The following is a 23,465-nucleotide window of genomic DNA, read 5'->3' as shown; positions in this document are numbered from 1 at the left end:
AACAGAGTCCCTCACGAGATCTAAGTTCTTGAGACCCACCTACACCAAGGCTTTTACATCTCATCATCCACAGAATATCACAACCAACCTTTAATAAAACAAATGTGAATGTGAAATGTCACACACATTGTTCATCTCTACAAGCCTGGGAGAACCTAGGGATCATAACTTACTGAGCTTACCGTGAAGAGAATACCGACAAGGTTGATCATCTGCTTCCAAAATATCAATTTCCCAATCAAATAAAGAATATCTGTTGTCTTGTCGAGAACTTCTGCGGTCGTTTTTGAACTCTGACTTTACTAATGTTAAGGTTCATCAGCATCTCAAACAATAAGAGAATCGAACAAGACCTTATTGACAGTCAATAAGAGTATCAGATATGATAAAGAAGGGTCAAAGGAGAATAAACATGAGAATCTTCACAGCAGATCCACGACGTCTTTCGCTAAATAAAACACGAGAACCTTGCTTTATTCATTGAGATACCACCTTTGCTAAAACAGTTGCCTACCATCCATTTGCATCACTAAACATGCATTTTCCTATGACATTAATAAAAGAAGATGCTGTGGCAATAGCTCTTTTCTATGAATAAAATTAGCAAGGGAAAGACAATGACCAATATCCTTCAGGTGGTAAAATTGTTAACATGAACAAGCCCTTAACATCACACATAAAGAAAATAGTCTCCTAGAACAGACTAGTGTGTCTGAAATCAAGAAATCATCCATAGCCTGTCTGGGAAAATAAAATTATCTACAAAATGCACTTCAAAAGCAGTGGGACTCTGTCCATATGAGATTTTGATAATCTATTCCTAATCTTGATAAGCCATTAACTACTGTAAAACAGCAAAAGTACAGGTGATCCCTTCATAAAGTAGGAATACGTCTGACAATTAAATTGGATTATCAAAATGTAGACAGCAAAATAGTTCGTGAACATAAATCAAAACTCCAGGTTTTGGGCAGGTACAATTCTTATTTGTCGGACAGCAACCGGAACCAACTCCAGGTTTTCAACAGATACAATTCTTATTCGTCGAACAGCAACCGGAACCAACAGCTTTGTATGCTCTCGTGGTACCTGTTACAATGCTTTCTGGCTATAATGTTGAAAATGAATAGTTGGTAGGGTTTTTCTATGGCTCTTTTGAGATATTCTCTGCTATTTCATAAAGCCTGCGGAAAAGACCAGATCTTGAAATCTTTTTGTCACATAAATGATAAAACCATCAAACCAACCTATTAGTAGCAGCACACAGATGTATTTCCAGATTTGAGAAAGATTATTGCATTCAAGGATTTGAAAATTCAACTGAAAGATGATTTTTCTCTGAAGAAGTACAGATAGAAAAAGATCACCTTAGAGAATCTGAAGTTTTTGAGGGGGGTTTCATCCCTTGAGGACATGAGCCAGGTCCTTTTGTTTCACTCTGCTGCCTTCAACATCTAGAGTTCGAAAGGAGGAGGAGCCCATGTAGAATTCTGCAATGTATTGGTAATCTAAAAAAAAAAGGAAAATAGAGGGACAAATTGTACGACAGAATAATAGCTGGGACGGGGGAAATCCACACAAATATAGACAGAAACAAAACTTGATACAATATAAATACACGTGGAATACAAGGACACCATGGTCAACCTTGAAGAAAGGAAAGCTGGGAAAGGAAGAATGTCAACAAACTATGGCAACTGTAAGGAATCAATGAGAAAGAGAGAGAAATGAGAGGACACTGTTACAACAGGAAGGAATATTTTCATATAAGCAGCTCAACTCCTGGAAAAAACTAGTTCTCAATGAACCTTTGGAACAGTAAAGATATTACGTATTGGTTGTTTTGAAATGTGATACCATCAAATTTACAAGATGTGGCAGTGTGAAACTCAGAAGCCTTGACTTCATTGTGAAGTAAAATGCATCTTACGGTTCAATTTACAGATGAATTGTTTATCCTCAAAGGGTTAAGAAAAAGTAGAGACGGGCCCAATGATTGTATTGGTATGGGATGCCTCTGACCCAATGCTTTCATCACCAGAAGGCATCTGCCGTGTCTCTGACAGTGAAAGTCGCATGGACTTTACTTGACCTGCTTCCACATGCCCTTCTGATGACAAATGTAAGGCACCAGTTCCTGATGAAGATCCTAATAAACGCCGAACGAATGGGACATCAGCCGAAGAGGATGTGGAAAGACCATAGGCAAAAGTTCCCACAGGATGGTCAAATTTGCAATTTGGGCCAAATTTGCATATACCGTAACGAGAATAAAAGATGCACAAAGGCTCTCCCTGTTGAAAAAAAAATCAAAAAAGAAAACCAGCACTCAGTTATATGGTTACCCTGTCAAAAAGTGGAATACTGAATTGTTGAAGATCTTCTTCAAAATAGAAAATAGCATCAAATAAAATTATGGACTTTATATATATATATATATATATATATATATATATGAATTAATGGAAGCATAAATAGCAGAAGATGCAAAAAAGGGAATGCAAAAAAAACCAAGGTTTTAAATTTCAGCCGGTAGGGACCGAAATTGAAAATTTCGGCACAAATTTCAGCACAAATTTTAAAATTTCGGACGAAATGACCGAAATTTAATCATAAATTTCGGTTTCGGCCCAACATTTCAATCCTTGAAAAAAAAAAAACTAAATTGACTTCACAAACAAAATTTCTAGGAGAAATTAAAAATGGAATTGTTAAGCAAATATTAGAAACAAAGTATGTAAATAAAGATAAATTATTGCCAATATTCACAAATAGTGGGAGTGTCACGCTAATTTGCCCCTTTTTCCTGCCTTTTCCTCAGTTTTTCTTCTACTTTCTCTCTTGTAACGACCCGGATTTGGAGCAAATTTTCAGACATGATTTTTTTTTTCAAAATCCCAAAATCCGAATCGCTACCCCAAAAAGGGAAACAACAACTAAACAATTCAATTCCATTAACAGAATGTCTATTACATGATTTATCTCAACCACAAAAGAAATCCTATGAGTGCTCTCTCTCATCCTAAGTGCCACCTAGACCTGTTCGTCGGCAAATGCTCCTTCACTTTCCCCACCTACAAAGTCTGGAAAATAATCTTTCCCCACCTACAAAGTCTGGAAAATAATCTAAGTCAAACAGCAAACTCATGTGACTGGCTTTGATAATAGAAGTAACAAGAATGAAAATCTGCATTATAAAGATATTTCTCATGGCATTCACATGTCATAAGGGAAAGCAATAAGAATTATAAGTTTTATTGCTAAGGATAAAGAATATCAATATGCATGTGAGAATGTCAAGGGAATATACTAAAGATGGCAAATCATGAAATCATACAAGAGAGCGTCAATCATACAGAGTACATACAGAGATAGGTAAACTACGAGAAGTATCATGTCATCTCGACGAGGTATATGGGTCATATATATCTCCTCATAAGTATATACACGATGGAAATCATCACAAACCCGTCGGTAAGTGGCTACACGTAGCTCTATGGCCTTCTCGTACTATAGCACGAGGTGTAATATTAATAAATAAAAAACACCGTGTATATAGATTATGGCCTAAAAATAAGAAGTCATACCACAGGAAATTCTATGGGGATAATCAGTTAATTCAATGACATAGGTGCAAAAAGAATGCGAATAATCATAGGAAACATAAATATAATCACAGAATTCATAATTGTAACTAATATAATATAAGTCAGTCATCACTTGCCTTGATATTGAAGTCTAGGTGATCGCACGGAGTCCTGACACACTGATAATGAAGATGAGGATCCTGAGGTCCAAATTTAATAATTAGCTTGGTGTCAATTTCTTCTTTCAGTCTTATGTTAAAGTTATTTAACATATGCCTATTATTGTCTTATGATATGTATTTTTATTTATTTGTTCAACTACTCTATTTGTGGTCCCAAAAATTATATTTTCCATACCCTAAAATATATATATATATATATATATATATATATATATATATATATATTCATCAAAACACTTTGAAAATCTGCAACTAAATCAGTCCTAATAACTATAAAAACCTACGACTAATTACGAAATAAAACTACGAAAATCAGCACTTAATCATGTACTAAACACCATGGAAATCTACACTTATTATGCCCTAAAGACTGAAAAATCAGTACCTATTTATGTGCTTAAATACTCAAAATCAGCACCGATTTAGGGATATAAAACAGTGAAAATCAGCAACTAATTAGGGACGTAAAACTCTAAAAATCAGCTTTTTTATGCTACAAAACTCTGTAAAATCAGCAGTTTTCATGCCCTAAAAACAGAGAAAAATATGCATGTAAAGAGAGGTGATAAAACTTTCTTTAAATCACACGTATGGGTTAAAACATATATAAACAAACCCTCCAACACCTTAAAATAGATTTAGTAATAGTTTCACATAAGAAAAATAGGATTTCTACATTAAAATCCCTAAAAAGAAAATCATAAACTCTTTTCTTGATTCAAAAGAAATCAAGATCTCTATGAAATACATTTAAAATCCTAATTTGAACAACCAAAAACACTAAAAGCAAAAATACATCAATTTTACACCCAAAAATACAAAAAATACGTTTTCGGGCACTTACTCACTTACTCAAAGGTTAAAATCCAATCGTAGCTTTTCTTCTTCCTTTCTTCTCCCCTCTCTCTTTCCTTTTCTTAAATTTTTAGGTGATTAAAAATAATCCTAGATAGGTTTATTTATAAATTTAGCCTGAGTTTTATTTCAAGAAGGATTCTAATAATTAGATTCCTAATTATAATCCAATAATAATTTAAGGGTGGAAATATCAATATTGGGTTTCCTAGCTTATTTTAATATATTATTAGTATTTGGGTTATATTAGGTTACTTTTACATTTTATTTTTTTAAATAAAACAACCTAAAAGTTGCCTAATAAGATAAAACTCGTAACTATGCCTAAGCCTAATAAAAAAATGGTTATAACTTGCTCAAATCACGTCCAAATCGCTAAATCTTGGGTCCGTTGGATAGAGATTCGAAATACCCATCTACCAAGACCAAAATCATGTCGAACGGACAAGATTTGGTGCCCCAAAAATAGGTTATACTAAAAGTGACGAAAATACACTATGACCGTCGATTTTTAAGATCGGTTAATCTAATGAGGGATATGAAATACACAAGAATCTTACATATTAGGGATCGATCCAATATCTAATTTACATATCCTACGGTCAGAAAACTCAAAATTGAAAATCTAGCCGTTAATCTTTGATCGAAAGATCTACGGCATAGATTTAACTAGGATTTGTATCTTTATAGGCCCTTGTTGGGAGCGGGTCATTACATCTCTCCTTCTTGCCCTACCTTGATAGTTTTTTATGGTTAAGTTTTTGTTTTCCTTCTTCCTCCTCTATTTTAAGGACTTCACTGTGTAATTATTTCCCTTTTCTGTTTGTTCTTTCTTTGTTCCTTCTTCTTATTGCCCTATTTTAAAAGTTTTTTTTTTCCTTTTTCTCCCGTAATTCATCTTCTTCTTGCCCTACATTGGGAGTTCTTTTTTCGTTTTTATGTGTTTCTTCTCCTCCTCCTCCACCCCCTTATTCTCCCTTTTTCAGAGATTTTTTCAATAATTTTTTTTCCATTTTACTCTTCTTGTTGTTGTTGTTCTATTTTGGGAGTTTTTCCATTTTTTTCTCTTCTTCTTATTCTTCCCTGAATTTAAAAAAAAAACCATAAAAATATAGACTAAGAAAAAGAATAATAACAAGAATATAAAGAATGGGTATTTTAGTCTTTTCACCCTCAAAAATTGGTGTATTGGTAGTTTCTTTAAAAGCTTGGCAACTTGGTAGTTTTGACAATGTTGCTATGCAACTTGGTAGTTTTTCCTTACATTTATATTAATTGCATGTGAAATATGGTGAATGCATCACTTACAAATATGTATATAAATTACATTTGAAATGTAGTATGTAGCAATGTTTAAAAACGAGGATGTGGCGCGGAACGCGGCAGAAGAAAATCCTTGTCGACTCCGCACGACGTGGTCGAGTACTCGGTTGACGTGGCTAAGTATTCGGTTGACACAGTCATAATTTGGGAGAGTCAAAGGATTTTTTATTGGCACTATAGGGCAAAACGCGGATGCAGCGCAATGCGGAACGTGGCCAAGGTAAAAGGGAGTCGATGCGGATGCGGGGGGTTTTAAAACTATGGTATGTACAGAATTATCAGACATGAGCAACAACGTATGTCACAAGGTGTTTTGTTAAACTATTACGGGTGATGTTTTTGCTTTTGTGATGACTTACGAGTGTGTATTTGTGGTTATTCTAGCATTTCTTGAAGTCCCATCTTAAATGTACATCATTTGCATATGTTTCTATAGGTTTCTGTGATTTTATAGGATTACCACCCAAATTTCCGTCCGAAACCGACGTATTTCTATTTCCGTTATGACCAAAATGCATCCCGAAACCGAAAACTGAAATTTGATTAGACCAGCCAGACAGCCCAACAATCCAGCAAAGCGATCAACCTCCCTACCCTCCAGACGAACACCAAAGACTGAAGACTTAGAGAAATTAGACCTTTGACAAGCCACGACTTTATAGCCCCTCAAAACCGCCCTAAGGTTTTGCACACTCCTTCGAAACACTACTAAAAGAAGAGGGAGGGGGGTGTTATCATCATCATACTCCAAGTGAGAAATCTCCACCTCTATAGATCCCCAATCTCAATCCATCAATGAGACAGCCCACATGAGCTTTGTCAAACATATGACTCAAAGGCTTGGCAGAGATCGTAAATAGGCATGGCAACAGAGGATCTCCTCAGACGGAGTCCGTCCCCTGGAGCTTTTGAAAAAGCCTGTCGGAGACACATTAATAAGAATGTAGCAATTGAGCAAAGTTTCATGTTTCGGATTCGGTATGTGTTTCGGTCAGGCCAGTGCTCCTGTCCAAGAACATATCATCAAAGAACTCCCTAAAAAATGCCATACTATCACATCGCACCACCACCCAATACTCAAAAAAAAAAAAACGCCATACAGAAATCATATTGCCCTGACATGCAACATCCTTTCGTCAAAAAAGAAGCCTTCTTCAACTCCCGCCCACCCCCTAAATTGCAACTCCAACTCCTTCTGAGGGGCCATCCCTATCCCATCCGAGGAAAGGACAGTGCCACCCTCTAAGGAGTAAAATGACTCAATCTGACAAATCTTATAATCAATCAATCACGAGCATCACACTTCAAGCCCTCAATCGGTAAGGCTCGAAAATTTGTGGTAATTGAGGTCACAAATAACTTATTTCCGTTCTCAATTACGTACACAGCTAAATTATAGGCATATTCATGGATAAGAAGAGTTATGTTAAATTGAGCTTAAGGAGATAATATCCAAGATTTATATTAATTCACCACATAGTCAAAACTCACAAACAGGCATGCCAAGGAACATCCAAATGCGTAAAGGAATTTGGGATATGGAGAAACAATATACAAATGTCCAATGCCATTGTAAATGATATTTCACTTGTATCACAAAAAACGTAACAACATTTAGTTCCATATGCACAGATCCAAGCATCAATGGAAAATGAAGGCTCTATGTGTAACTTACCGGACGTAGTGGAAGTCCCAAGGGACTCAACACGCAGTTGGGAACAGGAATCAACCTCTCTCTAGGGTGATGGAACCTGCAAACTGCACCAAATTTACAATCTCCGGTCTTCATGTAAAACTGGCACTCTGGTTGATCAGGTCTGTCAGGAAATACATTCTCTCTTTGCAATGCATAAAGCCCCACGGGGACAGAGCCAGAGCGATATGAAGGAAATGTCCCTTGACCTCCTGCACTTGTTGTTTCACTTTGTTGCGAAGTCCCATAAAATTGACTGGTTCCCAACGTGTGTTGCTGCCTCTCTGATGGTGAACCCGACCCCAGCTGCCCCTGTCAAGGATCCCCCAAACATAAACGTGTTGGCAATGCTCACACTTTTCATACAGCACAAAAACATCTTATAACAAACTCAAAAAAGAGATAGATTTAGAACAATGGCAATGTCAATAACAATAATAAATTCCAGAATGAAGTAAAAGCATTTTACTTCATCAAGCCATATGCATTCAGAAAAGACAGACACAAAAATAAGACCGGCAATTAAATGCATGCACCAAACAGCACAATAGGTCACCTGACATCATCAAGCCAAACCATGAAAATAAATAATTCCCTTCATTAAGCATGAACACTTTTGCTCAGTTCGTTTGGGATTATGACAACCAATTGTCACCCCCCCAATCCGATTATTTGAGTCAAAATTTGGGGGGTGACAATCGGTTGCCACATTCTTAAACAAACAGGGCCTTTATATCAAACTCAAACTAGAGATAGTTTATAACAATATCAATAACAACAATAAGTTCCACAACTGAAGTAAAGCTATTTACTACATCAATCCATATGTATTCAGGAAGGGATTTGCTAGGGTCCATCGCAAAAGGCATTTCGTGGCTGGTCTGTCGCATGTCAGACCAGCCACCTCGTGAATGGAAACAAACAGCTTTTGTCTTCATTCACAAGGTGGCTGGTCTGACATGCGACAGACCAGACGTGAAATACCTTTTGCGATGGGCGCTAGCAAATTCCATTCAGGAAAGACAAACACAAAAATAAGACTGACAATTAAATGCATGCTCTAAAAATCAGAATAGGTCAATCTGCCATCGACAAACTATGAAAACAAATAGTGCCCTCGCTTGATTTGAACTCCTCCCCTAAACTGGGAGGGCTTTATTATATGTTACTTGAATAGAGTTATAAGTAATAACTTTGGGCATGAGGAAAGCTTTAGAAGTGCAGAAATCTGAACATTCAGCACAAAACATGCTGTTCCAGTGCCATACTGTGCAGCCTAACATCGACTGGTTAGAGATTAAGGTCCTAATTAGATGCACCTATATATTTTCTTTTTGTGACTTTTTTATCTTTTTTTATAGGTAAGATGGGATCGAACCTGCGAGTCTGCGACCTCAAGTTCTTTTTGTGATTTATTCCGTTGACGCGGTCCTGAATGTAAGTCTAGTGGGACCAAAAAAACGTATAATTCATGTCGGCAATACCTAATAAATAGTAGGATATGCCGTTTTTGTAGCCTCTCATGTACTATGGTTCATAATTTGTCCTTCCCATGAAAATTTCAAAATCCCGAGTGATCCTGTTATAGATTTGAAGATTCAAAAGAAAACCCTTCAATAATATTAAAGACAACACTAGTAAACAGTAGAGATTAAAATAATCGAGAAAAATGTTCAGACCAGTGTTTCAAAACTCAGACTCGGGCGAGAATTGGCCATGGTAAAAGAAAGTCAACTCAGGTGAGTCCCTGATTGGCGCAGTCAATTTTTCATTAGCTCGAGCGGGTCAAAGGAATTTTGGACCAAGGTAAAAGAGAGCCGACTCGGGCAAGTTGACGATTGACATGGGGCATTTTTAAACACTGGTTAAGACATAACAAATGAAAAGGCTGAGGAATGTACAATCGCGGTAACTAGAAAATATGCATCTCCGGCTGAAAGAATAAATAATAATTGAGACCATCTTGTTCATTTTTTATTTGTAACAAACTTATATAATTAAGAAAGAAAAATAGCATCACATAAAGAACAAAAGGGAGGAAAAGAAAAAAAAACAGTTGATTTCCCTAACTATTTTTCTGCTCCAGTAGAATGTCAAGCTAGCCGAGGAAAAGAAAAAAACCAGTAGATTTCCCTAACTATTTTTCTGCTCCAGTAGAATGTTAATCTAGCCATGCTGTCATGCTTAGTGCTTTGCAGCATAAGCCCAGATATAGTGAGATAATAACAAGAGTACAGAAAAATTTGAGATTATAACAAGAGTACAGAAAAAAATGAGAGAAATTGTGTCCACGTTCCCTTGTTCTGATGGCACTCCTCACTTTGCTAAGCACTTTCCTGATTGGCTTTTGATAGTTTTTGGGAGATTATAACAGCCTTTTAACAGCTAATTAAAATGTGTAAATAAAGAGAAAGCGCCGATATTAAGCAGAAACTAGAGACTTTCAAAAGGAAATGTAAAGAAAAAGAAAAAAAAGGAAATGTGCCATTCAAAAAAAAAAACCTTTCAAAAGGAAATGTAAAGAAGAAAGAAGCAGAGCAAGCCTTACAGGATATGCATTCCAGCTGGTAACTGGTACTAACCCTTGCGGAAGAATCAATTGAGCATAGCTTGACGGACCTTGCCAACGAGGGCTTGGAATGAACGAGGCCCTCGACAAAGGTAAGTTTGTCAATCCTCCTGGATAAGACTGCTGACCAGGAGTTGTGGGAGAATGTACAGAAGGATAAACTGGAGAGCCACGCAGTGAGACCGTCTGACTAGATGGTTGTGGATGGTGAAATTTACAAGTGTTCCCAAACTTACACTGACCAGTTCTTAAATAATAAGCACATTCCTTCTCATCCTACAAGGAAGAAAAAGAAAAGCATCATACAACCCAAATCTTGGAATCTTGGAATGAACGTCGCAAGAGGTAAACCACTAATTTAAAAGAAACTGATGAATAGTTGTATAAGCAGAGAAACAAAATTGCAGATCTTGGAATGAACTTCGCAAGGAGTTAACCACGAATTTACAAGAAACTGGTGAATAGTTGAATAAATGGAGAAACAAAATTGCACGAGAATAATCTTTCAAAAAAAAAAAATTGCACGAGAAAAAGTTCGTCAAGTAAATAGCAAGAACAAACCGGCCGTAGAGGATAGCCTAAAATATTTAATAGAACTCTTCCAGCAATTCCAGCTTTATCTCTAGGATGATGGAACTTGCATGTGGCTCCAAATTTGCATGTTCCTGTCTTCAAGTAGTACTGTAGAACAGTTTCAAGGAAAAGGTTAAACTTCAGATTTTATTTTATTTTTTGAATGGTTAAACTTCAGATTCATGACGGGACAAATTTACAAAAAAAAATAATAATAAAGATAATGAAACTGAGAGGTTAAATTGAAAACTATCATTACCGAAATAGATCCAATTCAGAATACAAAAGATATCTCACATAAACCAAGCGTTCCTAAATAAATACGTATTCTTGTGGTTCGACGAGGAGTCTGCTCTCTTAGGGGTGGTGAACCCACCCACAAGCCACAGATCTGCAACCTTGGAAGAGATTCCTGTATAGCGCATCTCAGAAGTATGGTGCCTCCATGCCATGAGTGAAATCCCAGCCTCCTTGGAACACAATCCCTTCATATATTGTGACTATGGGTAGTTCTATATTATATTAGTATACAATATGCTGATGTGTTTTTTTTTTTTTTGAAATGGCATTAGGCTGATGTTGCTAAACTATCATAAATTGTTATGTGTGTGTGTGTGTGTGTGTGTGTGTGTGTGTGAGAGAGAGAGAGAGAGAGAGAGATGAATACAAGAAGAGATGAGAGAATCCAACCAGTCGTGGCATTTGCATTGCCTTTGTATAACAACTTTAATATAGTAACTATAGAACTACCACTCATAACGAAAGCACCATTAATACGCATGTATGCACCATAACTAAACGTGTGACCTGTGGATTATTCCCGACACTTACCCTCAACCTGAATTATGTCTTTAAATATGTAGAGCTTGTCAGACAAATGGATATGATGATTACTTGTGAGGCCTTCAGTAAAAACATCTGCTACTTGGTCTTTGCTTGGAACAAAAAGAGGATCACCACATTCCACACTCTGAAAAAATGGAAATCAATCTCTGTGTGTTTCGTTATGGCATGAAACACTGGATTTTGTGATAATTTAATTGGAACCAATATGGCTTTGCATGTCACTTCGAAAGCTTAATACAGTGTAAAAATATAATCGAAAGAAAACTAAGAGGTTTTTTTTAAATGGTAAATAATTATATTAATAAGGAAAAAAGAAAGATCCTCGCGACCGAGATTGTCGGCACAAGCACAACAGCTAGAAAACTAAGAGGTGACTTCAATGGTTTCTCTCTTTTTTTTTCTTTTTTTTCTTTTTTGGTTTTTTTTAGTGTTAACAATTAACTATAGTGATCATCATACTTTTAAAAACAAAAAAAACTATAGTTATCATCCCTACGACTTCTAGCTATGGAATCCTTTAATACTCGGCTTTCTCTAAGGAAATTTGGGGAGGGAGGAAACAATTCCTCTCCATGTAGCTGTTAATCAATAGCTATTGCCATCCAAAAAAAAACCCTTAATCAAAAGCTTTATTTTTTAGATTCCCAGTGTTTAAAAACTCCTTGACTCGACACAGAACTCACCCGAGTCAACTCCTTTTTGCCTTGGGCATGTTCCGCATTGCACCACATCCGCATTCCCCGTTTTGCCCTACAGAGTCAATAAACTCCTTTGACTCTCCCGAGTAATGACCGCGTCAACCATGTTCTTGGCCGCGTCCATGCCGAGTTGACAAGGATTTTTCTTGGCCGTGTTCCGCGTCAAATCCGCATTTTTAAACACTCTTGGTTGTGCTAGAAATCAGATTTTATGATGTGAAAGACCACTATAGTATCTCTATTGGTTGACCCTTCCGCCCTCTCTATCAATCCATGATTTAGATCCTAGCTCAAGTGAGGAATTAATTGATGTCAACTTGAGATATACATTAACTCCCAAGGGAGGCAAGACCGAATTAGGGTTCTTATGATCGTGGAAAATAGCTCAAAAACTTAAGGGAGGCCCAATGTCTATAAAGAATCAATCAATCAATCTTTCCCCCATCTATCAATTATGATGATCATCCAAGATCAAGCAAGTCTACTTTTTCAACATGTAAGTTAATTGATAAAAGAATACAATACAGCCCAGTTTTTTTTTTTTTTTTTTTTTGAGTAATAAGTGCGATACAGCCAGATATGCAACAAAAACACATATAGTCATGGAAAACCATGAAGGAGAGGAAAAGGACAAAGTCAGCCCTTCCTATTTGGCATCCCATGCTAAACCATATGATCGATACAAGGTAACCCAGAAGGACCAAAGCAAGGCTTTCCTAAGCATCCTTAAATTTCATAACAACCCCACCCAAACACTCTCTCCCTCTCTTATCCCCTATGAGGCGGTTGGCTTTTGCTATTTCCGATGCTTAATGCAGTAGCACTGTGTGATTCATCCTATTTTCTTAGCTTTTCCTGTGTTCTAGCTTTTTCGCTTTGCTAGAGACAGATTCACTTGGTCAGCAAAAGAAAAAAAACCGTCACTCTCTCCCTCTCTCTCTCCCTCTCTTATCCCCTATGAGGCGGTTGGCTTTTGCTATTTCCGATGCTTAATGCAGTAGCATTGTGTGATTCATCCTATTTTCTTAGCTTTTCCTGTGTTCTAGCTTTTTCGCTTTGCTAGAGACAGATTCACTTGGTCAGCAAAAGAAAAAAAACGTGCATATCTGGCTGTAGCAGTAATGTGCCACAAGATTCATAAATAGTTTAGCCCTTTTTTTTGAATGATGAAATAGGTTTGCCTATTCTGATCACGTATCTATATCTTTGTTTTAGTGATCTATTGAGGGGCAGCAACTTAACCACTGATGTATGGCAAAAACCCCAAAAATGTTTTAAAAAAACATGTAAAAATCCACTGCAATGTCTCGTATATCATTTGTACAATGAACTTCATGCATCACCCGACAACTGATCAATTTCCACAATGCATGCCCATATCTCAGCAGCCAAGCAATATTTTAAAAAAAAAAATCCTGCGTACCCATTTGAAGTTCCAAACTTCAGAGGCAATCTATTCATTATCCATATTAATAAAATAGAGAACAAGGAGTCCGGATTAAAACAAGAATACCACCAAGACCATTTGAACCATCAGCACAGATGCAAAAGCAGCCAACTAAGATAACCTTTTGGTTTGGAAAGAATAAAGATGAATGAGAGCATACCTGGCATTCAGGTTGACCTATTCTTTCAGGGTACCCTCCCTTAATCCTTGCAGTAGCAACAGCCTGACAATTAACAGGACCTAGTCCAATTCATCACTTCTAATAAAAATAAGGAAGGCCTTGACATTTCAGTAGAAGACGACAATAAACAATGGAGAAGCATGACAGCTAGATGCCCCCCCCCCCCCCCCAACTCACCCACACCCCCCACCCCCACGCACCCACCCACACACACACCCTTCTTCTCTCATTCCCTCATTCATGCATTTATGTATACCACGTTACTTGGAGCTTAAGTGCTTGAAGAACATTAAATTCGTCAACAGCTATATTAATGTGCTGTTGCGAAAATGTAAATACAGCCTGCAAGATAAAGATACAAAAACAGGCTGCAAAATACTAATACTTTGAGTTGATCTAGTTAAAGCCTGTGATACAATAAGATAGTTTAGAAAGGTGTAGTGCTTACCAGCTTCCTATTGGGAGGGTGATTAAATCGGCATGTCATTCCATATCTACATAGGCCGGTCCTGATGTAATAAGCACAGTCTGGCTCTCCTGGACGCTCAGGATAGGGTCCAGATTCCATGGTTTCATTAGTTCTCAAGTTAATTTGCCACATTGTATCTGTGATAGCAAAAACAAAAAAAAAATGAGACATTAATATATAAGCTCACACTACTCTGCATGTAAAAAATGATGACAAATTAGAAATTGAAAACAGAAAACACCCATGGAATAGTATAAAGCAAATAGAGAAAATGCCATTGAAAGAGAAAATACAAGAACAATACTCAACTCAACTCAACTCAACTCAACTAAGCCTTTGTCCCAAACTAGTTGGGGTCAGCAGAAAATACAAGAACAATATTAAAAGATAACACTCAATTCATATACAACTGGAGAAACTTCTGTCACTCAATTTACATGCACAAAAGCATCAAATTTAATGTTTTCTATGAATGGCATGACCTATTAAAACTTGAATTGTGCATCTCTAAGCAGAAAAAAAATACAAAGCCTATGATATGAAACAACAAATTTGAATAGAAGTGGTTGAGGAAAAGAATGGCATTCGTAACATATGCAGCAGCAAGGACAAGAAGCCTCAAGCCATCTACATTCAGTTATTCCAAATAAACAGTAATTGACACGCAAATCCAAGGTTCTCTCTTTCTTCTTTTATGCAACCCTAGGGATCACAGATCATTTTCTAGGAACTTTGGAGCTTAGAAAGGGTTTCTAATTCAGTTTAATATCAACATATATTATTCCTAAATCAAAATAAACAGCACATAATACCCAAAAGCAGCTATAATGTTCATAAGATCCAGGGCTTTAAAAATAACTCATCGACATAAAATCAACTTAGCCAAGAAAAGTTCCAACATTAGGTTCTAATCAAAGGGAAATCAAAATGCTAATTAATGAAAACAGATTTGTATAAAATTCTATCAAACAAATCAGATCTACTGACTAATGTTTAACTATGGCCCAAAAGATGTCTAGCATGATATAAGTAATGGGGGGTTAGTAGGTTCAAGGTATGAAGCAGGGGTGATAAGATAGGAATGAGTGGAGTTAATAGTGAGGAAAATTTCAGGAAAATAAGGATAGGCTAATAAGAAAATAAATAAAGAATCCATGCTTAGGATTACGTACTGGGCCCCGGGCATCAGCCTGTTGCAGGTGGTCTCCAAGAGAGAAAGATGGGTGGTTAGATTATAGAGGTAAGGGGTTGATCTCAGCCAAGATAAAAAAGAAGAATAGTGAATCAAGAACAAGAAAATAAATTAAGATCACGATCAAGAAAAGAGATTAAGATCTAGGAGAGAGATCAAGATCAAGAAGAGAGATAAAGATCAAGAGAAGTGATAGAGTAAAGAAAGAGATAGAGATAAAAAGAAAAAAGAAAAAAGAAAAAGAGAAGAGATAGGGGTAGAAAGGAGAGCGATTTATGAACCCAACCGAGAAGAAGCGGTTTATGAATCCAACCAGCGTGCAAGGCACCTCGTCATAGCATGGGCGGGGCCCATCATTTTACAACATGTTTTGATGAGGTGAGGCCCGTCATTTTACACCCATGCATAGAAAGGGTGGGTCCCGCCATTTTACACTATGTTTTGATATGATAGGGCTCACCATCTCTAGCCAAACCATGCATATGGATGAGCCCACCATTTTACACCATGATTTGATAAGGTGGGTGCCACCAACTCAACTCAAACACATGCATTGGCAGGGCCCACCATTTTACCTCATATTTTGATGGGATGGGTCCCATGATCTCCAGCCAAGCACATGCATATGGTGGGACCCACCATTTTAAACCTCATGATTTGATAGGATGTGGCCAATTATTTTGTACCCACGCAAAGCATGGGCTGAGAAAGCTAGTAGCATTTTTATTTTTTTTATGCTAGTAGCAATATACGTTCCTAAATAAAAATAGATAGCACATGATAACCAAAAGCAACTAGAATTTTCATGAAGATTCAAAGCTTTTAAAATAACCCATCAATAGAAAATCAATTCATCCAAATAAAGATCCAATATTATGGTCTAATCAAAGGAAAATCAAATGTTAATCAATGAAATGAGGTATGTATATAAGTCTATCAAACAAATCAAATCTACTAACTAATGTCGTCGTGCTGCAGATGGTCTCCAAGAGGGGGAAGAGGGATTGCCGGAGTATAGTAGTAAAAAAGAAAGGGGTTGATCTCAACCTGAATCAAGACCAAGAAAAGATGTCAAGATCAAGAAGAAACATCAAGATCAAAAATAGAGATCAAGTCAAGAAAGAGATGAAGATAAAAAAAAAAAAAGAGGAAAGATAGAGATGGAAAGGGAAATAGTTTATGAACCCCCCCGCCCCCCCAACCAATAGGGAGCAAAAAGAAAAGAGAAAAGGAGGGCAAAAGAGAAATGGTACTTGCAAGGAAAACAAGAAGAAAGAAGAAAGTGAGAAAAGGATTAAGAAAAAAGAAAGAGAAAATAAAACGCAGAGAATTAGAGAAGCGAGATAAAGAAGGAAAGAAGGGATGAAAATAAGATGGGCAAAGAGAAGATAGGTGATGCAGTTGAAAAATCAGATGTTCCCTGTTGCCTAGCAACAGAGCCAAAATAGATAAAAAGGGGAAAAAAAAGACCTTAGTAACCCAAAAATTCTCAAAGAACTCAAAAGCATAACAAGTTTCAGTCAATTATACAAAGAAGTCCCTCGCAATGCTTTGATAGTATTTATTTATAAGAAAAAGAAACCTCAAAAGGCTAACTTAAGACCTAAGCAATTAACCTCAGTTGTTCATCTAAAGTAACTTAAATTAAAGCTAAAAATTTGACTAAAATAACCATAAAGTAGAAATCTCATCATATAGATGTATACTACATCCGTGAATCAGCCATAGCTTCTCCAAATCATGTGATCTTGGGCTCGCTAGATAGCCAATCAAAAAACCTTTCTAATGATACCAAAATCAAACCAAATGAATAAGATTTTATATCTAAAAAATATGCCACAAATAAGATGACAAATAAAACTTGAAGACTTGTTCTATGCTTTGTAATCAATGACTAACAGTACATTCGTGGTGGTTTTCGCCTGCATCATTCTCCCCTTGCTCAAAAAAAAACTCGTTCTCGAGTTTTGAAGTATCGAATAATGTTGATCAGCTCAAACTCTCGAGGATCAAACCCTGCTACATAATCCCCAATACGAAAATATGATCCGTCTCGATCTTGAACAAACTTGAATTGATGAATATCCATTTTAGGCTTCAATGTAAAATGTAATATAAATGGATCAATATAAATTGATGAAGAAATCAATGTACCGTTCACCCATCTTTTTTGAATCTCCATTGGTTCGCCTAATATACTATCATATCTAATTTCTTTTGGTTCTTTGTTAATGACTTCATAGAACGAATCAACCATTGATCCAAGTGATTCGTTGATTACTTTGTCACCACCAAAAGCCAATGACTCATTATCTGAACTATTAGCAACGATTAGATATCCATCATCAGAATATCCGTCATATATTGGCAGTGAGTCCCAATCTACAATTTGTTGTCCAAAGTAATAATATAATGATTTCAAGTCTGGTGTTACCTCCCATTCTTGGTATTCAACAACTATGCCAAACTTCAACTTCAACCAGAGGAAAGAGTTTGCTACGATACCACCTAATGTAGTTGAAAAACCGAAAGTGCCTCGTTGCCTAGCAACATAGCCAAAATAGATAAAATAAAAAAGAAAAGGGGCCCTTCGATTACCATCGTAGGGAATACGATACTTCAATCACCGTTGAAGTATATGATATTTATTTCGATCCCATCAAAGTCAAGTTTCTCCCGAGCAAAACTGGAAAATAGTGCTCTTGCAGGAATTAATCCTAGCAATGCTTTGATAATATCTATTTATAAAAAAGTGACCCTAAAATCTAACTTAAGACCAAAGGAATTAATCTCAGGCGTTCATCTAATGTAACTTAAATAAAAGTTAAAAACTTAACTGAAATAACCCTAAAGTAGAAATCCCGTCATAGACATATATTACGCCCATAAAGCATCCATAATTTTCTTAATTCACATCCATAAAGCATCCATTCAGAGAATGACGTAACTCAGGATGAAGTTCATAACAATAATCCACGATGTGGCCTTCCATATAGCAGTGAGTACAGAAACGGGTTCCACGGCCACCAAAACCACGGCCTTCCCCTGAGTCTAGACCAGCCCACGACCACGCGAGCCCTACCACTGCCTAGACGACCACCATGTCCACTGCGATCATAACCAGCCCGCGCAGCAGAGCACTCAAACGATGAGTTACTCAGAACCTCAACCCTCATAGATCGTTGGACATAGGAAAAGACCTCATCAAGGGAGGGAAGAGATAACCAAGAGTTCAGGAGTTCGATCACAGCTTACCTATCAAAAAAAAGGTAGGGAAATTCGAAAACCGATTTATCATCACACTTCAGATTTAAGAGTTCTGAATAGACTATATCACATGGCAACATAGGGCCAACAATTGTCCCCCAAGTAGAGAGTTTCTGGATAGACTATATTCTGCACGTGGACAACCAACACTAGTTGCGCTCAAACCGATTTCCCCTGAGTACAGAGTTTCTGCATGTTTCCAGATATCTTTGGAAGATCAAGGACACATCATAGGGCCAGCAATTTTCAGTTCCATGCTGTTCCACAAAAGTGTCTTGATAAGAGCATCCTCCTGCCTCCACTTTGCGTATAATTTATCCTCAACGGAAGGAGCATCCTGTTCAATATAGTCAATTTTGCCCTTACTAAGGAGGAATGCTAAAGGACCATCAGGGTGATGATAGTCAAACATCTCTAAGGGCTCCCTCACCACCCCTGCCCTAGCAAGCCTGCCAGCTTTGCTATTTGCCAACCTCCTAACATGTTGAAAAGAAATGGAGGAGTTGGCCAGTATATCTTAGGTCTCGGTAAAACTTTTCTCTATCATCATGACACCATGGAGCACTACCCTAACTTCCACTTCATTAGAGTTTGTGGTGCCAATGAGACCTGAATAAGCCCATCTCATAGACACATTGTTGTCTCTAAAAAGTCTGCCAATCCCGGCTGGCCCAAGATTCCCCGTTCTGGATCCGTCAAAGTACCGCCATTCGCCACAGAGGATAATTAGATCCATCCAACTTGATGGACGTCATCTAAACGGTAGGGATCTCCATCGAAGAGGAACCGGTAAACGCAACCATGAACACACGAGGTGCAGATAAGCAGAGGAACCAGCAACAAAGATCACAACATACAGCTGATCAGAAGAACCACAAATCAAAGGAGGCAGAGACACAACGGAGCAGGCGGTACTATATCACACGGCACCCCAATTTCCATCGGCACACACAACCGTAAAAAAAAACGACAAACAACCATAGATAGATAAACCACACAGCGATCGGTGGGCAGATACTAGTCGAAGTGAAGATCGGCAAGCAAAAGAACTCAAAGGAGGTTGAGCGGCAACCAAAGCAAAACAGAGAGGTGAAAGAGGGGGCGCAACAATCAGAAAAAACCAAACTATGTTTCAGAGGGTTAGTGGGGGCGCAACAACAAGATATCCCAAAAAATGAATTTCATTGGGGTTTGCGTTGGACGACACAAGAAGAGAATGATGGTAAGGGGTTGTGGCCAGCCAAAAAACCCAAAAATGGGCTTTGGGTTGGGCAGCAACAAAAGGAGGGGTGGGCGGCGGCTAGTAGAAAACCCAAAAATGGGTTTTGGGTTGGGTGACAGGAGAGGAGTGGGAGGCTGCTGGGGCAAGGGCAACGGTGGGGCGACAGCTAGGGTTTTAGGTCTTGTGTTTTTTTTTTCGATTTTTTTTGTTGCTTCGCTACCCCAGCAGTTCCTAGGACCCTAGAAAACAGAACCTAAGGCTCTGATACCATGTTCGATGTATCCGAATGTCCATGGAAGAAGAATGGGAACAAAGAGAAGAGAAGAAAAGGAGAGAGAGAAATAAAGAGGTGAGAGTCTAATGATTGACCTCTCACATTATATGATATATACGTGAATCGACGAGGGTTACATACAAAGACCAAAATACCCTTCTAACAAAAGTAATCAAATGTATTTTGTAGCCAAGGTGGATCCATGCAAACATCGCTTCCAAACTTCATCTTCAACCCAGGGGAAGAGCTTGCTGTGATACCACCTAATGCGAGCCAAACTTCATCTTCAAAATCGGAGGAACTTCGTTGCCCAACAGATCCAAAATAGATAAAATAAAGAAGAAAATGGGCCCTTCGATCACCGTCGTAGGGAATACAATACTTCAATCACCATCAAAGTGGATGATATTTATTTCTATCCCAACAAAGTCGAGTTTCTCATAGCATAACTGAAAAATACTCTTGCATGAGTTAATCCTAGCAATGCTTTGATAATATCTGTTTATAAAAAAATGACCCTAAAATCTAACTTAAGCCCTAAGCAACTAATCACGGTCATTCGTCTAGTGTAACTTAAATAAAAGTTAAAAACTTAACTAGAATAACCCTAAAGTAGAAATCCCGTCATAGACATGTATTACGTCCATAAATCATCCATAATTTTCTTAATTCACATCCAAATCATGCTATATATTTTATTTTATTTTTAAAATTAAAAATCACGCGATATGGGACTCGTTAGATAAGTAATCGAAAAACATTTCTAATGATACCAAAATTAAGTCAGATGAACAAGATTTGATACATTAAATGTAGGCAAAAAATAATATAATAGAAATAAAACTTGAAAAATCAGCGAATTGTTCCACGCACTGTAGTCATTGATAAACAGCATGTTTTTGGTGGTTTTCGCCTGCATCAATAAGAAAAGATAGAAGATGGGCGACAGAAAGGTGGAGAAATCAAGAAGAAAGGAGAGAGGAAAGGGGAAAGAAGTCGACCAAGGTGATTCTCTTTCACATTTTTTCCAATATTAGAGCTTTGGTAGGGGGCTTCATGGATATTTATATAGAGGACTTTATTTAAGTGGTGGGTCCCCCATACTTGACCAATAGGTTAAACGGGGGGATCAAAAGAGTTTAAAGTGGATTTTGGGGTTTAGCCAATAGGAAATAAGAAATAAGTGAATCGGGGCTAAAAGACAGTGAGAGATGGGTTTAAAAGGATAAGTGAGCCATATAAAAGGGAATGAAGTAGGTCATGGACATCCTCGTATCTAGGCTAAATAGAATACTAATAAATTAAATAAGGCACTACTAAAAAGAAAAATAACGCATACATAATAGTCTCGTCAGAAAACTAAATCTAACGGCTAAGATGATGGTTTGATCACATCATTTTTTCATCAACCCATTTATTTCCTGAATTCACCCGATAAGAAGCAATGACCCACATGATAATGAGCAGCACCCTGGAATCACTTAAAAAACTATAATCACACAAACGTTCTCTTTCTGACTGGGCATAATTCACACACAAGAAAAAAACATATCATGGAAAGAGTCTGAATTGGCAAAACCCAATTAAAAAAATCCAACCAAGGATAAGAACTCATCACATTTCCAAAACTAGCACTCTCCAAAATCTGAAATTTGGACAAAAAAAAGAGAGACCCAAACAAAGAAATTCAGGGTAGGGTCATCAATTATATTTATTAGATAACGAAATAAAGTTTTAAACAATTAAATAATCTAACTAAAAAAGCATCAATACACGGCCAAACAAAAAATAATCCTATGAAACCATGAACACAAAAAAATCCGCCAAACTTAGTCTCAAATTCCATGAATGAAATCCAAAACAACGAAGAAAAACGAAGAAACACAAAGTTAAGGACAACCGACACTAATTGCCTCAAATTCACTTAAAAGAAGACCCCAATCGGTATCAACAAACCATAACCCTCCAACTCCTCACTACAATTCTGCATTATTCCACCCAAAAATCAAAACCCTAACCCAAGCGACATTGCCGAAGGAATCATCAAAGATGGAAAAACAGCAAACAATAAAAAAAGAAAAAAAAGAGGAGAAATTTAGAAATTTGGGGAATGAAATCCAAAACAACGAAAAACGCAAATTTGGGGACAACCGACACAAATTGCCTCCAAATTCACCGCAAAAAAGACCCCAATCGGAACCAACAAACCCTAGCCCTCAAACACCTCAATACAATTCCGCATTATTCCACCCAAAAACTCTAAAACATGCGACAGAACCCACCATCAAAAAGGGAAAAACAGCAAACAAAACAGAAAAAATGGAGAAATTTAGAAATTTGCGGAAATCCAAGACAGAGACCCTAACCCTAATCCAAGTGCAAACTCCTCAATACAATTCAGCACTATTCTGACCAAAACCCCAAAATCAAAACCCTAGCCCATGCAACATTGCCACAGCAACTATCAAAAAGAGAAAAAACAGCAAATAAAAAAGAAAAAATTGGAGAAATTTAGAAATTTGGGGAAATCTGAAACAAAAACCCTAACCTTCATCCAAGTGCGGCGCGAGTGATGATCCCTCAGTTATAACCACCCTAGACATCTGAATCCTAGCATCGTATTCCATCAGAGAATAACTGTTACGGTTCAGTAGCCGGAATTTCCATTCTCAGGCGGAATTCTCCGATCAATTCCCGACGGTAGAGATCGTAGAAGGAGGAGAGAGAGGGGAGAGGAGATGAGAGAGAGAGGGCGGAGAAAGAAAGCGTTCTTCTCTCCACAAACGAGAAGGAGAGGCATAAAAAACCAGCCATATCCCTCTGATAGCCAGTCGTTTCTTGCTTTTTCACCCCCCGACTTTGTAGAAATAAACCGGACACCGGGAACAGTGGGAAAACCGCTTTTTTCCTTCTCTTTTCTTTCTCAATAGCGGCTAGAAACACGCCGAAGAAAATGGGTAGGAAGAAAGACACTCAAGTAAAAGGCAATTTTTGTTTTCAAAGGAGCATGGTGAGCAATGTATGTGAAATCAAGACCTTTGATCTTGTAGGATTTTTCATGGGGGGAGGAAGGGGGGCATGAGATCT

The 23,465-nt window shown here is 37.5% G+C and overlaps 1 protein-coding gene across 5 annotated transcripts; it reads right to left on the bottom strand.

Annotated features, from left to right (window-relative positions):
* Nucleotides 1-639: 639 nt before the first annotated feature.
* On the bottom strand, nt 640-23,316 carry LOC143889806 (zinc finger CCCH domain-containing protein ZFN-like). 5 transcript variants are annotated; one of them, XR_013254939.1, is made up of 8 exons: nt 22,927-23,316; nt 14,403-14,560; nt 13,934-13,996; nt 10,771-10,890; nt 10,189-10,485; nt 7,623-7,952; nt 1,368-2,294; nt 640-1,184 (listed from the first exon to the last, which is right to left on the bottom strand). XR_013254939.1 is itself a non-coding variant. In XM_077394165.1 (7 exons), the coding sequence occupies exons 1-7, from the start codon at nt 23,003-23,005 to the stop codon at nt 1,968-1,970; spliced, it is 1,374 nt and encodes a 457-aa protein (XP_077250280.1). In that variant the 5' UTR covers nt 23,006-23,316; the 3' UTR covers nt 640-1,967. The 5 variants fall into 5 exon arrangements, 2 of the variants coding, with proteins under 2 accessions (XP_077250280.1, XP_077250281.1); XR_013254940.1 differs by having other exon boundaries at nt 640-1,089; XR_013254941.1 differs by lacking the exon at nt 640-1,184 and adding an exon at nt 2,974-3,114 and having other exon boundaries at nt 2,155-2,294; nt 22,927-23,311.
* Between the last annotated feature and the right edge of the window lie 149 nt (nt 23,317-23,465).

The sequence above is a fragment of the Tasmannia lanceolata genome, unplaced genomic scaffold (genome assembly GCF_043159265.1).
Source record: "Tasmannia lanceolata isolate RefF3 unplaced genomic scaffold, GAP_Taslan_0.1 ptg000013l, whole genome shotgun sequence".
Taxonomy (NCBI): Eukaryota; Viridiplantae; Streptophyta; class Magnoliopsida; order Canellales; family Winteraceae; genus Tasmannia; species Tasmannia lanceolata.
Note: the sequence above shows the minus strand (reverse complement) of the source record. Positions and strands in the feature narration are given on the sequence as shown.

Excerpts from the sequence above, each read along its gene's own strand:
- LOC143889806 (XM_077394165.1), bottom strand. The coding sequence starts at position 23,005 with ATGGAATACGATGCTAGGATTCAGATGTCTAGGGTGGTTATAACTGAG. Across the intron at positions 13,997-14,402 it reads ACCCTCCCAATAGGAAGCTG|GCTGTTGCTACTGCAAGGAT; the intron begins GTAAGCACTACA and ends GTTAATTGTCAG. Across the intron at positions 2,295-7,622 it reads TGGGACTTCCACTACGTCCG|GGAGAGCCTTTGTGCATCTT; the intron begins GTAAGTTACACA and ends TTTTTTCAACAG.